The 20,979-nt window shown below is 39.9% G+C and overlaps 1 protein-coding gene across 1 annotated transcript in view; it reads right to left on the bottom strand.

Annotated features, from left to right (window-relative positions):
• The window catches only part of pex16 (peroxisomal biogenesis factor 16), a 62,793-nt gene that overhangs the window by 33,428 nt on the left and 8,386 nt on the right, over positions 1-20,979 (bottom strand). Inside the window, exons 3-5 of the mRNA XM_061975180.1 lie at positions 11,696-11,772; positions 11,339-11,472; positions 4,661-4,761 (exon numbers count right to left, since the gene is read on the bottom strand). Of these exons, the coding sequence (XP_061831164.1) occupies positions 4,661-4,761; positions 11,339-11,472; positions 11,696-11,772 (312 nt within the window). The remainder of the gene's footprint in view (positions 1-4,660; positions 4,762-11,338; positions 11,473-11,695; positions 11,773-20,979) is intronic.

Below are 20,979 nucleotides of genomic sequence, written 5' to 3'. Positions count from 1 at the left end.
CATGGGTCACACCTTAAAGGGGAACTGCACTTGTTTTTGTTCACAATTCTAATAAGAGACAAGAAGACAAAAGGTTGCGTTTTTTTGCATTCTAACATGTAAAAACCGGCTCGTTTTAAATGGCTAACAATGCAGCTAATGGGAGCAAGCAATTCAACATCCAACTCATTTTAAAAATGCATTCAAAAATCATCATCAAGACTTTAATTTAACCTGTATAATAATCAAGCTGTAGCGACATTGTTACTGTAAGAGCGAACACGGAGGAACTCTTTTTCTAGCGTAGTAACACATCGGTATGTTCAGTATTAGCAGTAAAAGCTAGCTACAGAGAGAGATAAGCTGGCTTCTACGTCAGCACAAAAAGCGATTGAGTTTGTAATGCATATCACGATAGAACACCAATCTGTACTGACTGAAAAACATGAACAATAATATTACAGTATCTGTAAAGTACTAGCCCACTAGCGGTGTAGACTAATGGGGATCCTTAATAAACTCAACTAAACTAAACGTTAGAGCCTAATATGAAGGCACTGGCCGATTTAAAAAGATCAAAAATATCGTATTTTCCGCACCATAAGGCGCCCTGGGTTAAAAGCCGCGCCTTCAATGAACGGCATATTTCAAAACTTTGTCCACCTATAAGCCGCCCGGTGTTGTAAGCCGCATCTAACTGCGCTAAAGGAATGTCAAAAAAACAGTCAGATAGGTCAGTCAAACTTTAATAATATATTAAAAACCAGCGTTCTAACAACTCTGTTCACTCCCAAAATGTACGCAAATGTGCAATCACAAACATAGTAAAATTCAAAATAGTGCAGAGCAATAGCAACATAATGTTGCTCGAACGTTAATGTCACAACACACAAAATAAACATAACGCTCACTTTCTGAAGTTATTCTTCATTCATAAATCCCTCGAATTATTCTCCTTCGTTGTCCGAATTGAAAAGTTGGGCGAATGTCGTCTGGCGCTGCCTCCCTGTCTTAGTGAAGGTGTGTTCGCCTTCGGTCATCCATTGTTCCCACGCAGTTAGCAGTCTAGCTTCGAATGCCCTGTTGACACCAATATCTAGCGGCTGGAGGTCTTTTGTCAATCCACCCGGAATGACGGCGAGTATTGAATTAAGCGCGTAAGCGTGTCTCTTAATGTGATGTTATGAGCTAGCAAATATAACAACTACACTACCCAGCATGCAACGATAGTGACGAGCATGCGCGGTAGCCCTGAGAAGCGTTGTATGCTGGCAGTTAGAATGTGGTTATGAGCACGCTGTGAGTAAACGTTGAGAACTCAGTTAACACGCCTCGTCTGCATTATTTATAATTAGACAGACAACACACTTAATAGGAGCCATTTTGGGGTCTTTACATAAACACACAAATGGAAATGAAACGTCACATATCCCAGCATGCACCGCGTGCCTCTTCTTCCGGGGCGGGTGGTTGCTTACAGTAGAAGAAGCGCTTCCTGTTCTATGGGGGCGGGTGCTTACCTTGGCGGTTGCTTGCGTAGAAGAAGAAGCGCTTCCTGTTCTACCGGGAAAAAAGATGGCGGCTGTTTACCGAAGTTGCGAGATCGAAACTTTATGAAAATGAATCGTAATATTAATCCATATATAAAGCGCACCGGGTTAAAAGCCGCACTGTCAGCTTTTGAGTAAATTTGTGGTTTTTAGGTGCGGCTAATAGTGCGGAAAATACGGTAGGTCATCTCATTACATAACCACCAAATATGTATTCCTTGATCAAAATAAGCTCTGAAATTATGTATTGTGCGTCATTGTAGGTCAAACCATTCAAAAGTTAATTTCCATCTTGGATTTTGGGCTCTCACAAAGTTTGCCCGCCATTTTGAAAAATACACCCTGGCCAAATTTTTTAGTAACACCCTCCGAGGTGACAAATGTATTGAGAAACGGACCTTTCCTCTCCACGGTCACGAAAATGTCTTAGATCAGTGGTCCCCAACCACCGGGCCGCGGCCCGGTACCGGTCCGTGGCCCGGTACCGGTCCGTGGATCGATTGGTACCGGGCCACACAAGAAATGTAAAAAAAAAAAAAAAAAACCTTTTTTTTTTTTTTAAATAATTTTTTTTTTTTTATTAAATCAACATAAAAAACACAAGATATACAATTAGTGCACCAACCCAAAAAACCTCCCTCCCCCATTTACACTCATTCGCACAAAAGGGTTGTTTCTTTCTGTTATTAATATTTCTGGTTCCTACATTATATATCAATATAGATGAATACATTCTGCAGGGATACAGTCCGTAAGCACACATGATTGTATTTTTTAATGACAAAAAAAAAAAAAAAGCGGTGCTTCGTATCCACTGCTCGAGCCCAAAAACATTGCAATTGCAATAAGGCCATTGAGGTGCTCTGCATTGCACCTGCGAGGCTTGCTCCGCTGCTCGGGCCCTAATAAGATACTGTCATGACTTTCATCTACCTTTATGTACAAACCCCGTTTCCATATGAGTTGGGAAATTGTGTTAGATGTAAATATAAACGGAATACAATGATTTGCAAATCCTTTTCAACCCATATTCAATTGAATGCACTACAAAGACAAGATATTTGATCAAACTCATAAACTTTTTTTTTTTTTTGCAAATATAAATTAACTTAGAATTTTATGGCTGCAACACGTGCCAAAGTAGTTGGGAAAGGGCACGTTCACACCACTGTGTTACATCACCTTTTCTTTTAACAACACTCAAACGATTGGGAACTGAGGAAACTAATTGTTGAAGCTTTGAAAGTGGAATTCTTTCCCATTCTTGTTTTATGTCGAGCTTCAGTCGTTCAACAGTCCGGAGTCTCCGCTGTCGTATTTTACGCTTCATAATGCGCCACACATTTTCGAAGGGAGACAGGTCTGGACTGCAGGCGGGCCAGGAAAGTACCCGCACTCTTTTTTTACGAAGCCACGCTGTTGTAACACGTGCTGAATGTGGCTTGGCATTGTCTTACTGAAATAAGCAGGGGCGTCCATGAAAAAGACGGCGCTTAGATGGCAGCATATGTTCTTCCAAAACCTGTATGTACCTTTCAGCATTAATGGTGCCTTCACAGATGTGTAAGTTACCCATGCCTTGGGCACTAATGCACCCCCATACCATCACAGATGCTGGCTTTTGAACTTTGCGTCGATAGTCTGGATGGTTCGCTTCCCCTTTGGTCCGGTGACACTATGTCGAATATTTCCCAAAACAATTTGAAATGTGGACTCGTCAGACCACAGAACACTTTTCCACTTTGCATCAGTCCATCTTAGATGATCTCGGGCCCGGAGAAGCCAGCGGCGTTTCTGGATGTTGTTGATAAATGGCTGTCGCTTTGCATAGTAGAGCTTTAACTTGCACTTACAGATGTAGCGACAAACTGTATTTAGTGACAGTGGTTCCTGAGCCCATGTGGTGATATCCTTTAGAGATTGATGTCGGTTTTTGATACAGTGCCGTCTGAGGGATCGAAGGTCACGGTCATTCAATGTTGGTTTCCGGCCATGCCGCTTACGTGGAGTCTTCTTAACCCAGGGGTCTTCTTAACCCAGGGGAGAGCAAACTACAGCCCGAGGGCCACATGGTCCATTGGTCCCTTTAATCCGGCCCACCAAATATTAAAACAGAATTGAGCAAATATCTGTTTTGAGAATTGACACAACAAAACTGATACTAGACTTCGAGGCACTGGCAAAACAGGGGTGATCAACAACACTGCTCCCACCAAAAGAGAATATAAGTGTTAACCCTTTAATACCATTTGTATGTTTCTTTGATGTATTAATATGATATTGTTGAAAATCAATCAATCAATCAATTAATCAATGTTTATTTATATAGCCCTAAATCACAAGTGTCTCAAAGGGCTGCACAAGCCACAACGACATCCTCGGTACAGAGCCCACATAAGGGCAAGGAAAAACTCACCCCAGTGGGACGTCGATGTTAGATGTATTATGATTAAAATAGCCCATGTTTGAGAAGTATACTCTTAGTTCCATAAGATATGATATGCTTTGAAATAAATCATGTGCTCGCCCGGACCCGTCTGTCAAATTTCCAAAGCCAATGTGGCCCCTGAACCAAAAAGTTTGCCCACCCCTGTCTTAACCTGTCCCGCACATATTTTTGCTTTACATTGAATATTGTTCTTTTTTCTCTTTCTCTGTGTGTGCAAATAGAACAAATATAATAAAATTAAAAAACTAAAAATTAAAAAAAAAAATTATATACACACACACACACACACACACACACACACACACACACACACACACACACACACACACACACACACACACACACACACATATATATATATATATACATACATACATATATTGATTTTTTTATGTGATGTATTAGATATTACACGTATTTGCTCTGTTACCTATACCACAAAGCTAATATAACTTAAGTATATTAAGGATGCATTATATATATTTTTTTTTAGGCATATACCAATAACTTCCTGCTTCTCGACAAGTAACTTTAAATATATTATTTTAAAATCTAGATTTAAGTGCAGTTTGTACACACCTGAAATTAAGAACAACTCTAACAGACTCTTATAAATCTATGTATCGATCGATCCAAAAAAAGACCCCCCAAAAAAGCATTAAGTGCATTCTGCATGACTGACCTTCAACACTTATCTCTGCACCTCTGTCAAGCGGGATGATTGGAGGTGAAGTCTGGATGCCAGATTTATACCACAAAAGAAGCACAAGTCGCATAATGGCCCTGCATGAGAGGAAAATTGTGTCAGAGATACCTCGCTGCAGTATCCTTTATTCAGCTTTAGACAGTTGTTGTATTCTCGTCACTTCGTGCTGTTTTTAAAGGCTCATGATGAATGAGTAAACTTTGTAACTGGTTCTTGGAGAGAAGCTTTTTCTGCCTAGTGTCGAGGTGCCCTTGAACTAAGTACCAACCAAACTAATAGCTTTAATAGATTTTTATGCTACCTTCAAACTACTTTTGTTAAAAGTGACAATTAAAAAAGGTGTAAATTGTTATCTTAGTTTAAAAGTCAGTAAACTCCTAAAAATTGGTAGTAATGCAGAAATACTTGAAGTTGTACTTGCGAAAAATACAATTATATGCACTCGTACATGGACAAAGATTTTCCCTTTACACATTCCCAGAATGAATTTGTAATTGAACACACATTTCATCTTTCACAAATATGTCGGACCACTACTATCCTCATAACATTTATAACAGTGTTTACTAAATGTTATGTCTTGTGTACTAACTGAGCCACTTACTGTGTTCTAAAAGTAGTAATTGAAAATAACAGAATTGAATCCAAAATCCTACTGTACTTTTTTTTTCTATCAAAATCATAGAAAATAAATGTTAATTGCTCGTAATACTTTACTTTATATTACAACTATAGAAAGGCTTTCTTTTACACAACTAAATAAATAGCTGACGATAAAATAGATCATTGTGCAGCAGGATTTCCACTAAAGCTACGAAGTAGAGTTCTGTAAAAAAGCAATCTATAATCTTGAACATTAATTTTCTAGTTGTCGAACTGTATTTACTTATTTTAGACACATCATAACATACTTGCCAACCTTGAGATCTCCGATTTCGGGAGGTGGGGGGTGGGAGGTGGGGGGCGTGGTCGGGGGTGGGGCGTGGTTAAGATATATATATATATAAGAAATACTTGACTTTCAGTGAATTCTAGCTATATATATATATATATATATATATATATATATATATATATATATATATATATATATATATATATATATATATATATATATAAATAAATAAAAGAAATACTTGAATTTCAGTGTTCATTTATTTACACATACACTCATTGTTGAGTTAAGGGTTGAATTGTCTATCCTTGTTCTATTCTCTGTCACTATTTCAGAACACACACATTATACAAATATACATTATAAAATCAATAAGAAAACGGGAGCTCTAATTTGGGAGTCTAAATTAGGATCAGAAGTTCCTATATAAACATTGCGCACTCACGTCGTTGTATTGATTACTGCAGCTGTGCACTGGATTCATTCACAAATACAAACTACAACTCACAAACACTTTAGAGTTAGGCTCCACCATCAGAATGTGTACTTAAACTTATAAAGATCACATGGATATTCTTCAGTGAGTTGATTCACCAAAACTAACCTGTTATACAGGAGGAAAAAGCACACAGGACGTTTCAATTGTTCACAGACTGGTCGCGCTCATCAGAATGACAAGACACTTCCGGTCTGCAGGTGATAGCATTAAATTGGGAAGAAACGCCCTACTGCCCCCTACTGACCAATGTGAATACTGATAAATCTGTAATGACAGCTCCAAAAACGAATTCAAACCACAAAATAAAATAAATAAATCAACACAAAAATGTGACACATTATGGGTGGGTCACATATGCATGTACAGTAGATGGCAGTATTGTCCTGTTTAAAAGTGTCACAACATTGCTGTTTACGGCAGACGAACTGCTTTACGGGGGACGAAAACTTGACTGCTGTTGTTGTGTGTTGTTACCGCGTGGGAGGACGTTAATGAAACTGCCTAGCAATAAACACACATAAGAAACCAAGAACTCGCCCTCGATCATTAACTGTTTATATGGTGGGAAAGCGGATGTGAGAACAGGCTGTCAACACGTCACTCAGGTCTGCATGGAGCTGGAGGGGGCGTGGCCTCCAGCTCCGCCTGAATTTCGGGAGAAAATTTGTCCCGGGAGGTTTTCGGGAGAGGCGCTGAATTTCGGGAGTCTCCCGGAAAATTCGGGAGGGTTGGCAAGTATGCATCATAATAACAAATATGTTAAGATATCGTTTAAGGTGCCTGAATTAATTACTTTACTATAACTTTTTACTGATTTTTCAATAGTTATTTAAATATGTGTTTTTTAGCGAGCACCATCTAGAGCAGTGGTTCTCAAATGGGGGTACGCGTACCCCTGGGGGTACTTGAAGGTATGCCAAGGGGTACGTGAGATTTTTTTTTAAATGTCTGTCAAAAAGAACTGTGAAAAGAAATGCAACAATGCAATATTCAGTGTTGACAGCTAGATTTTTTGTGGACATGTTCCATAAATATTGATGTTAAAGATTTCTTTTTTTGTGAAGAAATAATTAGAATTAAGTTCATGAATCCAGATGGATCTCTATTACAATCCCCAAAGAGGGCACTTTAAGTTGATGATTACTTCTATGTGTAGAAATCTTTATTTATAATTGAATCACTTGTTTATTTTTCAACAAGTTTTTAGTTATTTTTATATATTTTTTTCCAAATAGTTCAAGATAGACTACAACAAATGAGCAATATTTTGCACTGTTATACAATTTAATAAATCAGAAACTGATGACATAGTGCTGTATTTTACTTCTTTATCTCTTTTTTCAACCAAAAATGCTTTGCTCTGATTAGGGGGTACTTGAATTCAAAAAAATGTTCACAGGGGGTACATCACTGAAAAAAGGTTGAGAACCACTGATCTAGAGGGCAGCCACAAATATCTGTGTCCCAGCTGTGATCCCTGGAGGCCGCAGCGGTACTTAGTTGTAATACACTTTTTCACCATTTAATGCAGTAATGACAATCTCAAACAAACAGAAGAAGTCTGGAGCCAAAGTTTCTTAAACACAAAAATTATGACTAAAGAAGGGGAAGCTTTGTTTTCATTTGCATTTCAAATTTATTGACAATTATAATATATATATATATATATATATATACATACATACATACATACATACAGGTAAAAGCCAGTAAATTAGAATATTTTGAAAAACTTGATTTATTTCAGTAATTGCATTCAAAAGGTGTAACTTGTACATTATATTTATTCATTGCACACAGACTGATGCATTCAAATGTTTATTTCATTTAATTTTGATGATTTGAAGTGGCAACAAATGAAAATCCAAAATTCCGTGTGTCACAAAATTAGAATATTGTGTAAGGCTAATACAAAAAAGGGATTTTTAGAAATGTTGGCCAACTGAAAAGTATGAAAATAAAAAATATGAGCATGTACAATACTCAATACTTGGTTGGAGCTCCTTTTGCCTCAATTACTGCGTTAATGCGGCGTGGCATGGAGTCGATGAGTTTCTGGCACTGCTCAGGTGTTATGAGAGCCCAGGTTGCTCTGATAGTGGCCTTCAACTCTTCTGCGTTTTTGGGTCTGGCATTCTGCATCTTTCTTTTCACAATACCCCACAGATTTTCTATGGGGCTAAGGTCAGGGGAGTTGGCGGGCCAATTTAGAACAGAAATACCATGGTCCGTAAACCAGGCACGGGTAGATTTTGCGCTGTGTGCAGGCGCCAAGTCCTGTTGGAACTTGAAATCTCCATCTCCATAGAGCAGGTCAGCAGCAGGAAGCATGAAGTGCTCTAAAACTTGCTGGTAGACGGCTGCGTTGACCCTGGATCTCAGGAAACAGAGTGGACCGACACCAGCAGATGACATGGCACCCCAAACCATCACCCAACCATGCAAATTTTGCATTTCCTTTGGAAATCGAGGTCCCAGAGTCTGGAGGAAGACAGGAGAGGCACAGGATCCACGTTGCCTGAAGTCTAGTGTAAAGTTTCCACCATCAGTGATGGTTTGGGGTGCCATGTCATCTGCTGGTGTCGGTCCACTCTGTTTCCTGAGATCCAGGGTCAACGCAGCCGTCTACCAGCAAGTTTTAGAGCACTTCATGCTTCCTGCTGCTGACCTGCTCTATGGAGATGGAGATTTCAAGTTCCAACAGGACTTGGCGCCTGCACACAGCGCAAAATCTACCCGTGCCTGGTTTACGGACCATGGTATTTCAGTTCTAAATTGGCCCGCCAACTCCCCTGACCTTAGCCCCATAGAAAATCTGTGGGGTATTGTGAAAAGGAAGATGCAGAATGCCAGACCCAAAAACGCAGAAGAGTTGAAGGCCACTATCAGAGCAACCTGGGCTCTCATAACACCTGAGCAGTGCCAGAAACTCATCGACTCCATGCCACGCCGCATTAACGCAGTAATTGAAGCAAAAGGAGCTCCAACCAAGAATTGAGTATTGTACATGCTCATATTTTTCATTTTCATACTTTTCAGTTGGCCAACATTTCTAAAAATCCCTTTTTTGTATTAGCCTTACACAATATTCTAATTTTGTGACACACGGAATTTTGGATTTTCATTTGTTGCCACTTCAAATCATCAACATTAAATGAAATAAACATTTGAATGCATCAGTCTGTGTGCAATGAATAAATATAATGTACAAGTTACACCTTTTGAATGCAATTACTGAAATAAATCAAGTTTTTCAAAATATTCTAATTTACTGGCTTTTACCTGTATGTATATATATATATATATATATATATATATATATATATATATATATATATGTATATATATATATATATATATATATATATATATATATATATATATATATATATATATATATATTTATAAATATATATACACACACACACACACACAAACATATGTGTATATATATATGTATATACATATACATGTATATACACATTTATATATACACACACACACACACACATTATATATATATATATATATATATATATATGTATATACACATTTATATATACACACACACATTATATATATATATATATATATATATATATATATATATATATATATATATATATATATATATTACACACACACATATATATATATATATATATATATATATATATATATATATATATATTACACACACACACACACACACACACACACACACACACACACACACACACACACACACACACACATTTTAGGATCCTAAAGATGATAAAACACGCTTGCAAAATGTATCATATTTTGGTCATTTTATGCATTACCGGAACTTATTTCCACAGCACATTTATTTCCATAAGAGCGCACTTCTGACTTCCAGCAACAAATGTGTGTTCTACTTCCTGAAACAAACGCGAGTGTGTTGTAATCATGGGAGACTTGGTAACAGACAAAGAAGACAATTTTTTGACAAATGAGGATTCACAACCTTATCTTTTTGAACCTGACTGTACGGAGGATGAACTGCTGCTTGTAACACGAGCAAGAAGAAAGACTGAAACGTTGGAGCAGACGAAAGCCGAGAGAGTGAGGTCGGTGTGACTCAAAGCTGCAATTGTGAAACTTGGAGCTAAGCTATACTAACATACTGTATATGAAGGGCTTAACCAAAAGTCAACTTGATAAAACTTCCCAGGCCAGCTGGTCCAATCAGACAACTGTCCATCGAGTGAGTCTCTATAATGTTGTTCATGATACATGCAGAACACCATGCATGTTATTACAACTACCTACACTGTTGCGGTGTACAAACAAAACATGAAATGTGGGCTAATAGTGTAATATGATTTTTTTTTTTTTTTTTAAGTATTTCAGTCAATACAAATTGGTGTTATTGCAGTGTGTTGTGTATTACAAACTCCAAAGCGATTTAGCTGCTGACGCAAAAGCTTGCTTATATCTTGCCATAGCTTGCTCACGGCTGATGCCTCAGCATGCCGTCCCAAGATGATGTATTACTACGCTAGAAAGAGTTCCTCAGCATTTGCTCTAACAATAACAATGTCGCTACAGCTCGGCTATTATACAGTTTACGGAAAGTAAATATTGTATTGTTGGTGTATTTTGGATGCATTTTAAGTGATTTAGTGGCAGAATGGTTTGCTCACATCAGCTGCATTGCTAGCCACCAATAACGAGCTGATTTTTGAAAATTAGAATCCAAACAAACAACTTTTGTCTTCTTGTCTCTCATTAGGGCTTGTGAACGATTGACAAAATTCCAAAAAGAGTGCAGTTCCCTTTAAAAGGCAATTAATTCAGAAGCAGCAGTTCCGGTAGCAAGAATAAGACTAACTCCCGGTAGTCGTCGGAGGACCTGTGAGCATGGCGCTGTGTCACTAAGCCATAAAAGTAGTTACTTTTTGTTATGCAGGTCATGGCCTTGGATGTTTTCTTATGGGGGATTTATAGGCGAAATAGGTGAATTCCCAATATCTGCATTGTTAGCCGCTTATTGTGATAGCAGTTTTTCACTCTCTAATACATAAAAAAGGTTCTTGTCCCACAAAAGGATTGTGGATGATGGGCAAAATTCCAAAATAAGTGCAGTTTTCCTTTAACCATTGAGCCTCTAGTAAAAAGTCTGCGGTAGTTTGATCTATTGTTGTAGTGCATGAGAAAAATCATAGAAACTTCGTCATTGACTGAATTTATGGCACATCTGACATGGTTGATAATTAAAATTCTGATAGTCACATACTTAAACATTTGAAGGAGCCCAATGACCAGCCACCGGCCAACTTCACCGCACACCTTTTGGAACCCCATCTCCAGGAATACCTCCATATATTCCAACACAGAGAGCCAGGTGAGGATTCTCTGCTGTGAGATGGACTGAACAACCAAGCAAACATTTGGAATACATCAAGCCCCCAACACAAATCAAAACTTCATACTTCTTCAAATATGCAAGGTACTACTAGCTCTTGACTAGAGTAAAAATGAACAGTGTTGTCTGAAATGAGAAACATTTAGGTCTTGGAACTAGTATTGATACATAATAGATAAACTCCTCAACCGTGAATCCATTTCTCCAAATCATTTTCACAGTGCTCACCACAGTCAGGGCACACCTCAGCCCTTTGCGCAGAATGCTGTCATTGAACAGCACCAGGAGGTTGGAAGCGGAGTACACTGAAAAACACAAACAGTGAGACCCATTGAGATTTAGTGGTGTTTTGATCTTGACAAACTGTACAGTGTGAAATGTTATTTTATTTTTAGTAAATGAATGTTCCTTATTGGCTAAAGTGCAGCATTGACAGTAAGGTTGGGCTTTGATCATTAATCAGAATTTGGACTGACATTCCAAATTCTTTCATTTCAATTCTTAGTTTTGATCCCTGACCAGAAATATGCCGCCAAATATGCACAGAACAACGAAAAAGAAATGGCTGGCACCAACCAACGCAGAAGAAATAGCCACTGCCAAGGAAGTAGAAGCAGCAGCAGCTCTTGTGACAGTGAACGTGTTCTCCAATGCAGGAGGCCCTATCTGTTCAGAATGCTCACACTTACTGCCTGAGAAGGTAAATATAATCTTTTTCCTCAACAAAAAACTGTTATTGATGTTATATTGTACTCGCTGAGCTGCACTAATTTGTTGACAGAGTGAACATGTAACACAAAACACAGTTCCTGTACCTCACTTTTATTGCCTACCATGTGGGAAATCAGGACACATCTCTACCAAAAAAATCTATGAATATATGTACCACTACACTCAGAGTAAAAAATATATTTTGTGCTTTGCTCAAGGGAATGATGAAGAGTAGTCAGGGTGCAGAAAACATTTCTTCAAAAAAAAGTTGCATATGACATTGTCTGTGATGTGACAAAATAAATGGTAAATGGTAAACTTTTCTACCTTCAAGGTACTCAAAGTGCTTTGACACTATTTCCACATTCATCCATTCACACACTGATGACGGGAGCTGCAATGCAAGGCCCCAACCACGACCCCGACCCATCAGGAGCAAGGGTGAAGTGTCTTGCTCAAGGACACACGGATCGTGACGAGGTTGGTAGAAGGTGGGGATTGAACCAGTAACCATCAGGTTGCTGGCACGGCCACTCTCCCAACTGCACCACGCCGTGCCAGACATTGCACAGTAAGTGATGTTCAGTTATGTCTGTTGGCTCTCACAAAATCTGCAGAGCAGAAATCAGTGATAACGAGAAAAAAACATTTAAAATGCATTTTTTTCAATTAATGCACCACGTATGCCTAAAATGATCAAAATACGTAAATAATAAATGTTAATATAAATGTGTCCGTTACTACATTACATATATACTTACATATTGTACAAAACCCAAAACCAGTGAAGTTGGCACGTTGTGTAAATCGTAAAAAAAAACAGAATACAATGATTTGCAAATCCTTTTCAACCTACATTCAATTGAATACACTGCAAAGACAAGATACTTAATGTTTGAACTGGAAAACTTTGTTATTTTTTGCAAATATTAGCTCATTTGGAATTTGATGCCTGCAACATGTTTCAGAAAAGCTGGCACAAGTGGCAAAAAAGACTGAGAAAGTTGAGGAATGCTCTTCAAACACTTATTTGGAACATCCCACAGGTGAACAGGCCAATTGGGAACAGGTGTGTGCCATGATTGGGTATAAAAGCAGCTTCCATGAAATGCTCAGTCATTCACAAACAAGGTTGGGGCGAGGGTCACCATTTTGTGAACCAATGCGTGAGAAAATTGTCCAACAGTTTAAGAACAACATTTCTCAACAAGCTATTGCAAGGAATTTATGGATTTCACCATCAACGGTCTGTAATATCATCAAAAGGTTCAAAGAATCTGGAGAAATCACTGCACGTAAGCGATGATATTACGGACCTTCGATCCCTCAGGCGGTACTGCATCAAAAAGTGACATACGTGTGTAAAGGATATCACTACATGGGCTTAGGAACACTTCAGAAAACCACTGTCAGTAACTACAGTTGGTCGCTACATCTGTAAGTGCAAGTTAAAACTCTACTATGCGGACTTCCGGTTGGCGACAAGATGGAGTAGTCGCACTTTTCCACGCTCCCGCAAATTTCATTCCTACCATTCTGTACAGCTCGACTGAATGCAGTAACTGCTACTAACGTTTTAATAGTACTAATACTTTTTCGCGCTGAATGAGAAAATGTCTAACAGATCCAAAAAGGAGGAGCAAAAGAAGGAGGACTTGGCGGCAAGTACCATCATGGCTACGCTAACTACAATGCTAGCGGACCACAAGACTTCTCTCTCGTTGGAGTTTAACTCCGCCTTTTCCAAACTCAACAACACGCTGGATTGTATTCAGACCACACTTCTGGAAAACCAGAAGCGCCTCTCATCACTAGAACTGTTTGCCGACACGACCAGCCGGGATATGCTGGCTATGAACACCAAGCTAACATTCGTAACCGAGGAGAACGCGAGGCTAAAAGCTAAGCTAATAGACTTGGAGAGCAGAAGTCGTCGAAACAACATAAGAATTGTCGGCGTACCTGAAAACATTGAAGGTCCACACCCAACAACGTTCTTCTCTCAACTGCTGGTCGAAGTCCTGGGTGAACACACGCTGTCGTCGACCCCGGAGCTGGACTGTGCCCACCGCTCGCTAACAGCAAAGCCAGGCCCCGGTGAGAGGCCGCGGGCTATCGTGATATGCTTCCACCGAGTCCAGACGAGGGAGCTGGTGGTGCGGGAGGCCCGGAAACGCAGAGGCAAACTAAGGTACAAGGACTCACCGATACACATCTTCGAAGACTACTGCCCCGAAATACTGGAACAGCGGGCCGTGTACCGGGACGTCATGAGGGATCTCTACAATCTGGGCCTCAAACCAGCACTCCACTATCCGGCTAAGCTAATGGTTTCAACCGAGGATGGAAAGAGACGGCGACTCACATCTCTCAAAGACGCCCAAGATTTTGTCAAGTCCCACAATCAACGCAGCCAAGAACATGCAAAAGAGTAATCTCAGTCGGTATGACTTTATTGAAACTTTGTTTGATACGATGTGACTACCCCACAGTGCATGGCAGGACGGCGCTAGCTTGGGTAACTGCAGCCATGTCTGGAGGCCACACTGCCGACACCAACCTTAATAATCAACGCCTGCTTTATCACGATCAACCATGCTAACATAACGCTAACTCCAGGCCTGACCGTGAATATCACATCTGTGTGTTCACTCATTGGATCCACTTTCAACCCGCAATATTGTTCATTCTGTTTTATTTTGCTACATCGACACTCAAATTATTTTGTCTCCCCTTTACATTTAGTTATCATGTTCTAATAGATATATATTCTTACACGGTGGTTTACTTTTTTGTTATTTGACCTAACTGCTGGTCTACTTATTTCTTGGTTGGTTACTGTTATTCCTTACCCATACATCCATGATGGTATACATGTTTATGCATGTGTGTGTGTGTGTATATATGCATATATATATAGGTGTATGTATGTGTGTATGTATATATGTGACACCGCTTGCTTGCACTTTATCTTACCACATGCTTTTTGAGTTGTTTATACTTTATAATCTATTTTTCTCGTTTTCTGAAGTTATCTTAGTACTGGGTACTATGTTTCCTGAGGGAATATATTGCAGTTTTGATGCACTTTAATATGTTCTGACTCAGTTGGAGCCAATCTGTTGTTCTCGGGAGGTGGAAAAACCCGGAAGCCGATATGGATACGTCCATGCAGGCGCAAGGACAGCGCACTGCTGTGAAAAGGACACTTAAGGTTCAGTTTCGACAATGGGGTTCTCAGGTCCTGGGACGATGGCCCTGTAGGTGGTTGCCAGGTTTAATCCACCTGGCATTGTTGTATGTTGTTGTGTCTGTGAGTATGTGTGTGAGTCTGTTGTGTTTTCTATATGTATGTGTGTTTATTGGTTTGTTTATCTCCTTATTCCTTCCTCTCACGCTTCTGTTTCATCCCCTCCTCTTACCAGTACTCTCTGCAGTTCCCAGTTATCGTGCATCAGCCCCCCTCCTGACCTGCTTGTATACATCAGCCCGTTCTGCTCTCCTAGTTGGACATGGTGAGATATGACAAGCACCAGTAATACACTTAAGATTTGTTTCATGGAACGTGAGGGGAGTGGGGAGCGCCACTAAAATTGGGAGGGTCTTGACCCATTTGCAACACCTCAAAGGAGATATATTTTTCATTCAGGAGACCCACCTTCGCAACAGAGAGATTTCACGACTTAAAAGAGGCTGGATCAGCCATATTTTCCATTCAAAATTCAACGAAAGGGCCAGGGGCACAGCTATCCTTATTCGTAGAAATATTTAATTCGAACTCAATCAAACTGTAGCAGACCCGGCTGGTCGTTATATTATTGTGTCTGGAAAGCTGCAAGGCACCCCAGTTATACTCGCTAGCGTTTATGGACCCAACTGGGATGACACTCTTATGTGACTAAATTGTTTACATCATTTCCGAACATTGGAAACCATTTCATCATTATGGGCGGGGACTTTAACCTGGTGCAGGATCCTGTACTGGATCGATCATCTAACAAACTGGCTCCCTTATCTAATTCAGCTAAAACACTGGATACTTTCGCTAAACAGTTGGGTCTTACAGATCCGTGGAGACATGCCTCCCCTACAATTAAACAATTCTCCTATTTCTCCCATGTACATCACACTTACACTCGGATAGACTTCTTTCTTCTCGACAATAGACTACTTTCCAAAACCAAAATATGTAATTACCATAGTATCGTAATCTCCGATCATGCCCCCACCTCAGTCGACATCAATATGGACACTCAACCTAGACCCCTTAAACAATGGCGATTCAACTCAGCCTTACTAGCAGAAGACCGTTATAGGAATTTTTTACACGATCAAATTAAGTGTTTTTTCGAACTGAACGACTCACCAGAAATTGGAAGAGGTATACTATGGGAGGCATCTAAAGCCTATATTAGAGGACAACTTACATCTTTTGTTTCAAACCTAAATAAGACAGAGACCATTCAAATCACTGGGCTGCTCCGCAAGATTAAGGATCTCGACGATAAATACGCTTCAAACCCAGATCCGACACTATATAAAGAACGCCTTCGCCTACAAACTGACTTTGACCTTATGTCTGTCAATAGAGCGAAATTACAACTGCTCAAATCCAGACAACGATTTTTTGAATCTGGGGAGAAAGCTGGCAAGCTCTTATCCCACCGGGTCAGGGAGGAAGCATCTTCGAGGCTAATCACGTCTATTCGCTCTAACACAGGAGAACTACATACTGATCCAGCTAAGATTAATGAAACATTTGCTGCATTTTATACGTTATATACTTCAGACTGCCCCCCTTCCTCAGATGAGCTGTTTGGCGATAAAACATTCCCCCAGATAGAACGTGGGGCTGCGAGGGGCCTGGGCCAGCCCATTAGTGTCATTGAGATCACAGAAGCCATCAAATCCTTACAGAGCAATAAGTCACCCGGCCCGGATGGCTTCAGTGCAGAATATTACAAGACTTTCTCCAGTGCTCTTGCTCCGGCTCTAAGAGACATGTATAATGAAGCTTTTCTGCAGCATCGCCTCCCAGAAACCTTATCGAGGGCCACCATTTCTCTCATCCTAAAAAAAGAGAAAGACCCCCTGCTGTGCAGCAGCTATAGACCAATTTCGCTCTTAAATGTAGATCTAAAAATTATATCCAAGGTTCTCGCTCTCCGGCTCCAAAGGGTGATGCCTTCCATCATCTCGTTGGATCAAACAGGTTTTATGCTAGGCCAGCAATCCTCACACAACACTCGGCGCCTCCTAAACATTATCCATTCGCCAAACCCTTCGACCCCGGAGGTGGTAGTGTCCCTCGATGCGGAGAAAGCCTTTGACAGGGTTGAATGGGAATATCTATTTGAAGTGATGGGTCGGTTTGGTTTTAACGAAGATTTCATTCTCTGGGTTAAACTTTTGTACTTGTCCCCAGTAGCCTCGGTACGTACAAATAATACACTATCCGCCCCAATTTTTCTAAAAAGAGGCACTAGACAAGGTTGCCCGTTATCTCCATTACTGTTTGCTATTGCGATAGAACCCTTTGCTCTTTGGCTGCGCGCGGAGGCGGGCTTTAAAGGTATCACCCGGTCGGACACGTTGCACAAAGTCTCGCTTTATGCGGATGACCTGCTCCTGTACATCTCGGACCCTGCTAGCTCACTCCCGGTAATATTTGACATTCTGGAGCGGTTTGGCACACACTCTGGTTACAAACTTAACTACCAAAAAAGTGAGCTGTTTCCGATTAATTCCTTAGCTAAACAGTTACCACGATCTCTAGCGGCATTCAAATGGGCACATGACGGGATTCATTACTTGGGGATCCTTATTACTCCGGCTATGTCTGATATGCTCCGGGCAAATTTTTTACCTCTAATTGAAAAGATGGAGAAGAACTTTGCCCGCTGGTCCGTTTTACCATTATCTCTCGCTGGCCGGATCAATCTGATCAAGATGATCACTCTGCCTAAATACCTTTACCTTTTTCAACATATCCCCATATTTATACTAAATCATTTTTCGATAAATTAGACAAATCAATATCTAAATTTTTATGGGGGGCTGAAGGAGGGCTTGCTCTCCCCAATTTCAGACAATACTATTGGGCGGCTAATGTACAGAAACTCCTATACTGGATGGATGGAGGCTCTCAAACCCTCCCGGCCTGGGTATCCCTTGAAACGGCAATCCCACACTCCTCATTACATTCTTGCTTATGCTCATCACTCCCTTTCCCATTTAAACTTGAAGGCGCAAACACCATTGTATCGATCTCCATTAAAATATGGAACCAGCTACGAAAACACTTGGGTTCTCAGGGCCCATCTATATTGACCCCGCTACTTAAAAACCAATTATTTAAACCTTCCCGTACTGACCCCGCATTCATGACTTGGCACGATCATGGTATCACCACTGTGAAAGACCTCTATGCAGACGGAGTGTTCTCATCCTTCACTGAACTCTCTTCCAAATACGATTTGCCGAACTCCCACCTTTTTCGTTTCTTTCAGGCGAGGGACTTCGTAAAGAAGCAGTTCCCACACTTTCCAAATCGTCCTCCGGAAACTCTTATAGATACATTGTTATCTTTGAGCCCTAATCATAAAAAATGTATCTCTGTGTTATATACCTCCTTAAGTTCAGTTGCTCCAAACTCTCTATCAGTGATAAGAGCCTCGTGGGAGAAAGATCTTAATACCAACATATCCGATCAACACTGGAACTCTGCCCTGAAACTGGTTCACTCCTCCTCAATATGTGCCCGTCATAGTCTCATCCAATGCAAAGTAATCCATAAAATTCACTACACTAATTCAAAACTATCCAAAATCTACCCCACTGTTAGCAATACCTGCAATAGATGCAAACAATCTCCGGCTGATCACGTCCATATGTTCTGGTCCTGCTCTAAACTATGTTCCTTTTGGGAGGACATTTTTGACACAATTGGAAAAGCATACGGTCAAAACTTTCCTCCCAACCCATTATCAGCCATTTTTGGCGTATGCCCCGATAACATGTGCCCGGTACCACTAAAACGCGCTGTTGCTTTTACGACCTTGCTGGCCAGGCGATTGATCTTGTTTAATTGGAAGCTGGCTCGCCCCCCATCACACGGCCGTTGGATTAGAGAGGTTCTCTACAATCTAAAACTGGAAAAAACTTAGGTTTTCGCTAAAAGGCTCGGCTCAAGCATTTGAAAGCTCATGGAGTCCTTTTTTGCTGTATGTCAACTCTCTTGACCTATGCCCAGACGCAGATGAGGAATAATCTCCCTTTTATTTATTAGTATTATTTTATTCTATTTTTATATTATTACATATTATTATTAAATTTTTATTTTTATTTTATTATTATTATATATTTTTTTATATGTATATATATATATATATATATATATATATATATATATATATATATATATATATATATGTATGTGTGGGAAAAAAATCACAAGACTACTTCATCTCTACAGGCCTGTTTCATGAGGGGGTTCCCTCAATCATCAGGAGAGAAATCTCCTGATGATTGAGGGAACCCCCTCATGAAACAGGCCTGTAGAGATGAAGTAGTCTTGTGATTTTTTTCCCACACATACATATATTGCGCTCTACTACGGTATCGAGCACTATTTTTTGGATAACCTTATTAAGACATATATATATATATATATATATATATATATATATATATATATATTTTTTTTTTTTTTTTTTTTTTCCCTCCCTCTCTCTCCTTTTCATCCCGTCTGTCTGTCTCTGGCCTCGTATGTGTGTGTGTGTGTGTGTGTGTGAGAATGTGTCTGTCTTTGTCGTCTTACTTGTTATATAATTGTGCCATTTGTCCCTCGTTGGTGGGACCTGAGTGGGGTGGTTTGGGTTTTAAGGGAAAGGGTGTGAATAATTTACTGACTTTAAAATTGTACTGTTTCGACTTGCACTTTTTTCTGTCTATTTGAAAATGCCAATAAAAAAAGTTGGAGAAAACAAACAAAAAACTACTATGCAAAGCGAAAGCCATTTATCAACAACACCCAGAAACACTGCCGGCTTCGCTGGGCCCAAGCTTATCTAAGATGGACGGATGCAAAGTGGAAAAGTGTTCTGTGGTCTGAAGAGTCCACATTGGAAACTGTGGATGTCGCGTCCTCTGGAACAAAGAGGAAAAGAACCATCCGGATTGTTATATGCGCAAAGTTCAAACGTCAGCATCTGTGATGGTATGGGGGTGTATTAGTGCCCAAGGCATGGGTAACTTACACATCTGTGAAGGCACCAATAGGCTAAAAGGTACATACAGAATTTGGAGCAACATATGCTGCCATCCAAGCAACTTTATCATGGACGCCGCTGCTTATTCAGAAAGACAATGCCAAGCCACGTGTTACAACAGAGTGGCTGCATAGTAAAAGAGTGCGGGTAACTAGACTGGCCTGCCTGTAGTCCAGACCTGACTCCCATTGAAAATGTGTAGCAAAATATGAAGCTTAAAATACGACAACGGAGACCCCAGACTGTTGAACAACTAAAGCTGTACATCAAGAAAAAATGGGAAAGAATTCCACCTGAAAAGTGTTAAAAATTGGTCTCCTCAGTTCCCAAACGTTTACTAAGTGTTGTTAAAAGGAAAGACCATGTAACACAGTGGTAAAAATGCCCCTGTGACAACTTTTTTGCAATGTGTTGCTGCCATAAAATTCTAAGTTAATGATTTTTTGCAAAAAAAAATTAAGGTTCTCAGTTCAAACATCAAATATCTTGTCTTTGCAGTCTATTCAATTGAATATAAGTTGAAAAGGATTT

This window comes from Nerophis lumbriciformis, linkage group LG15, assembly GCF_033978685.3.
Source record: "Nerophis lumbriciformis linkage group LG15, RoL_Nlum_v2.1, whole genome shotgun sequence".
Lineage (NCBI taxonomy): Eukaryota > Metazoa > Chordata > Actinopteri > Syngnathiformes > Syngnathidae > Nerophis > Nerophis lumbriciformis.
This window is presented reverse-complemented; position numbering and strand designations above follow the sequence as displayed.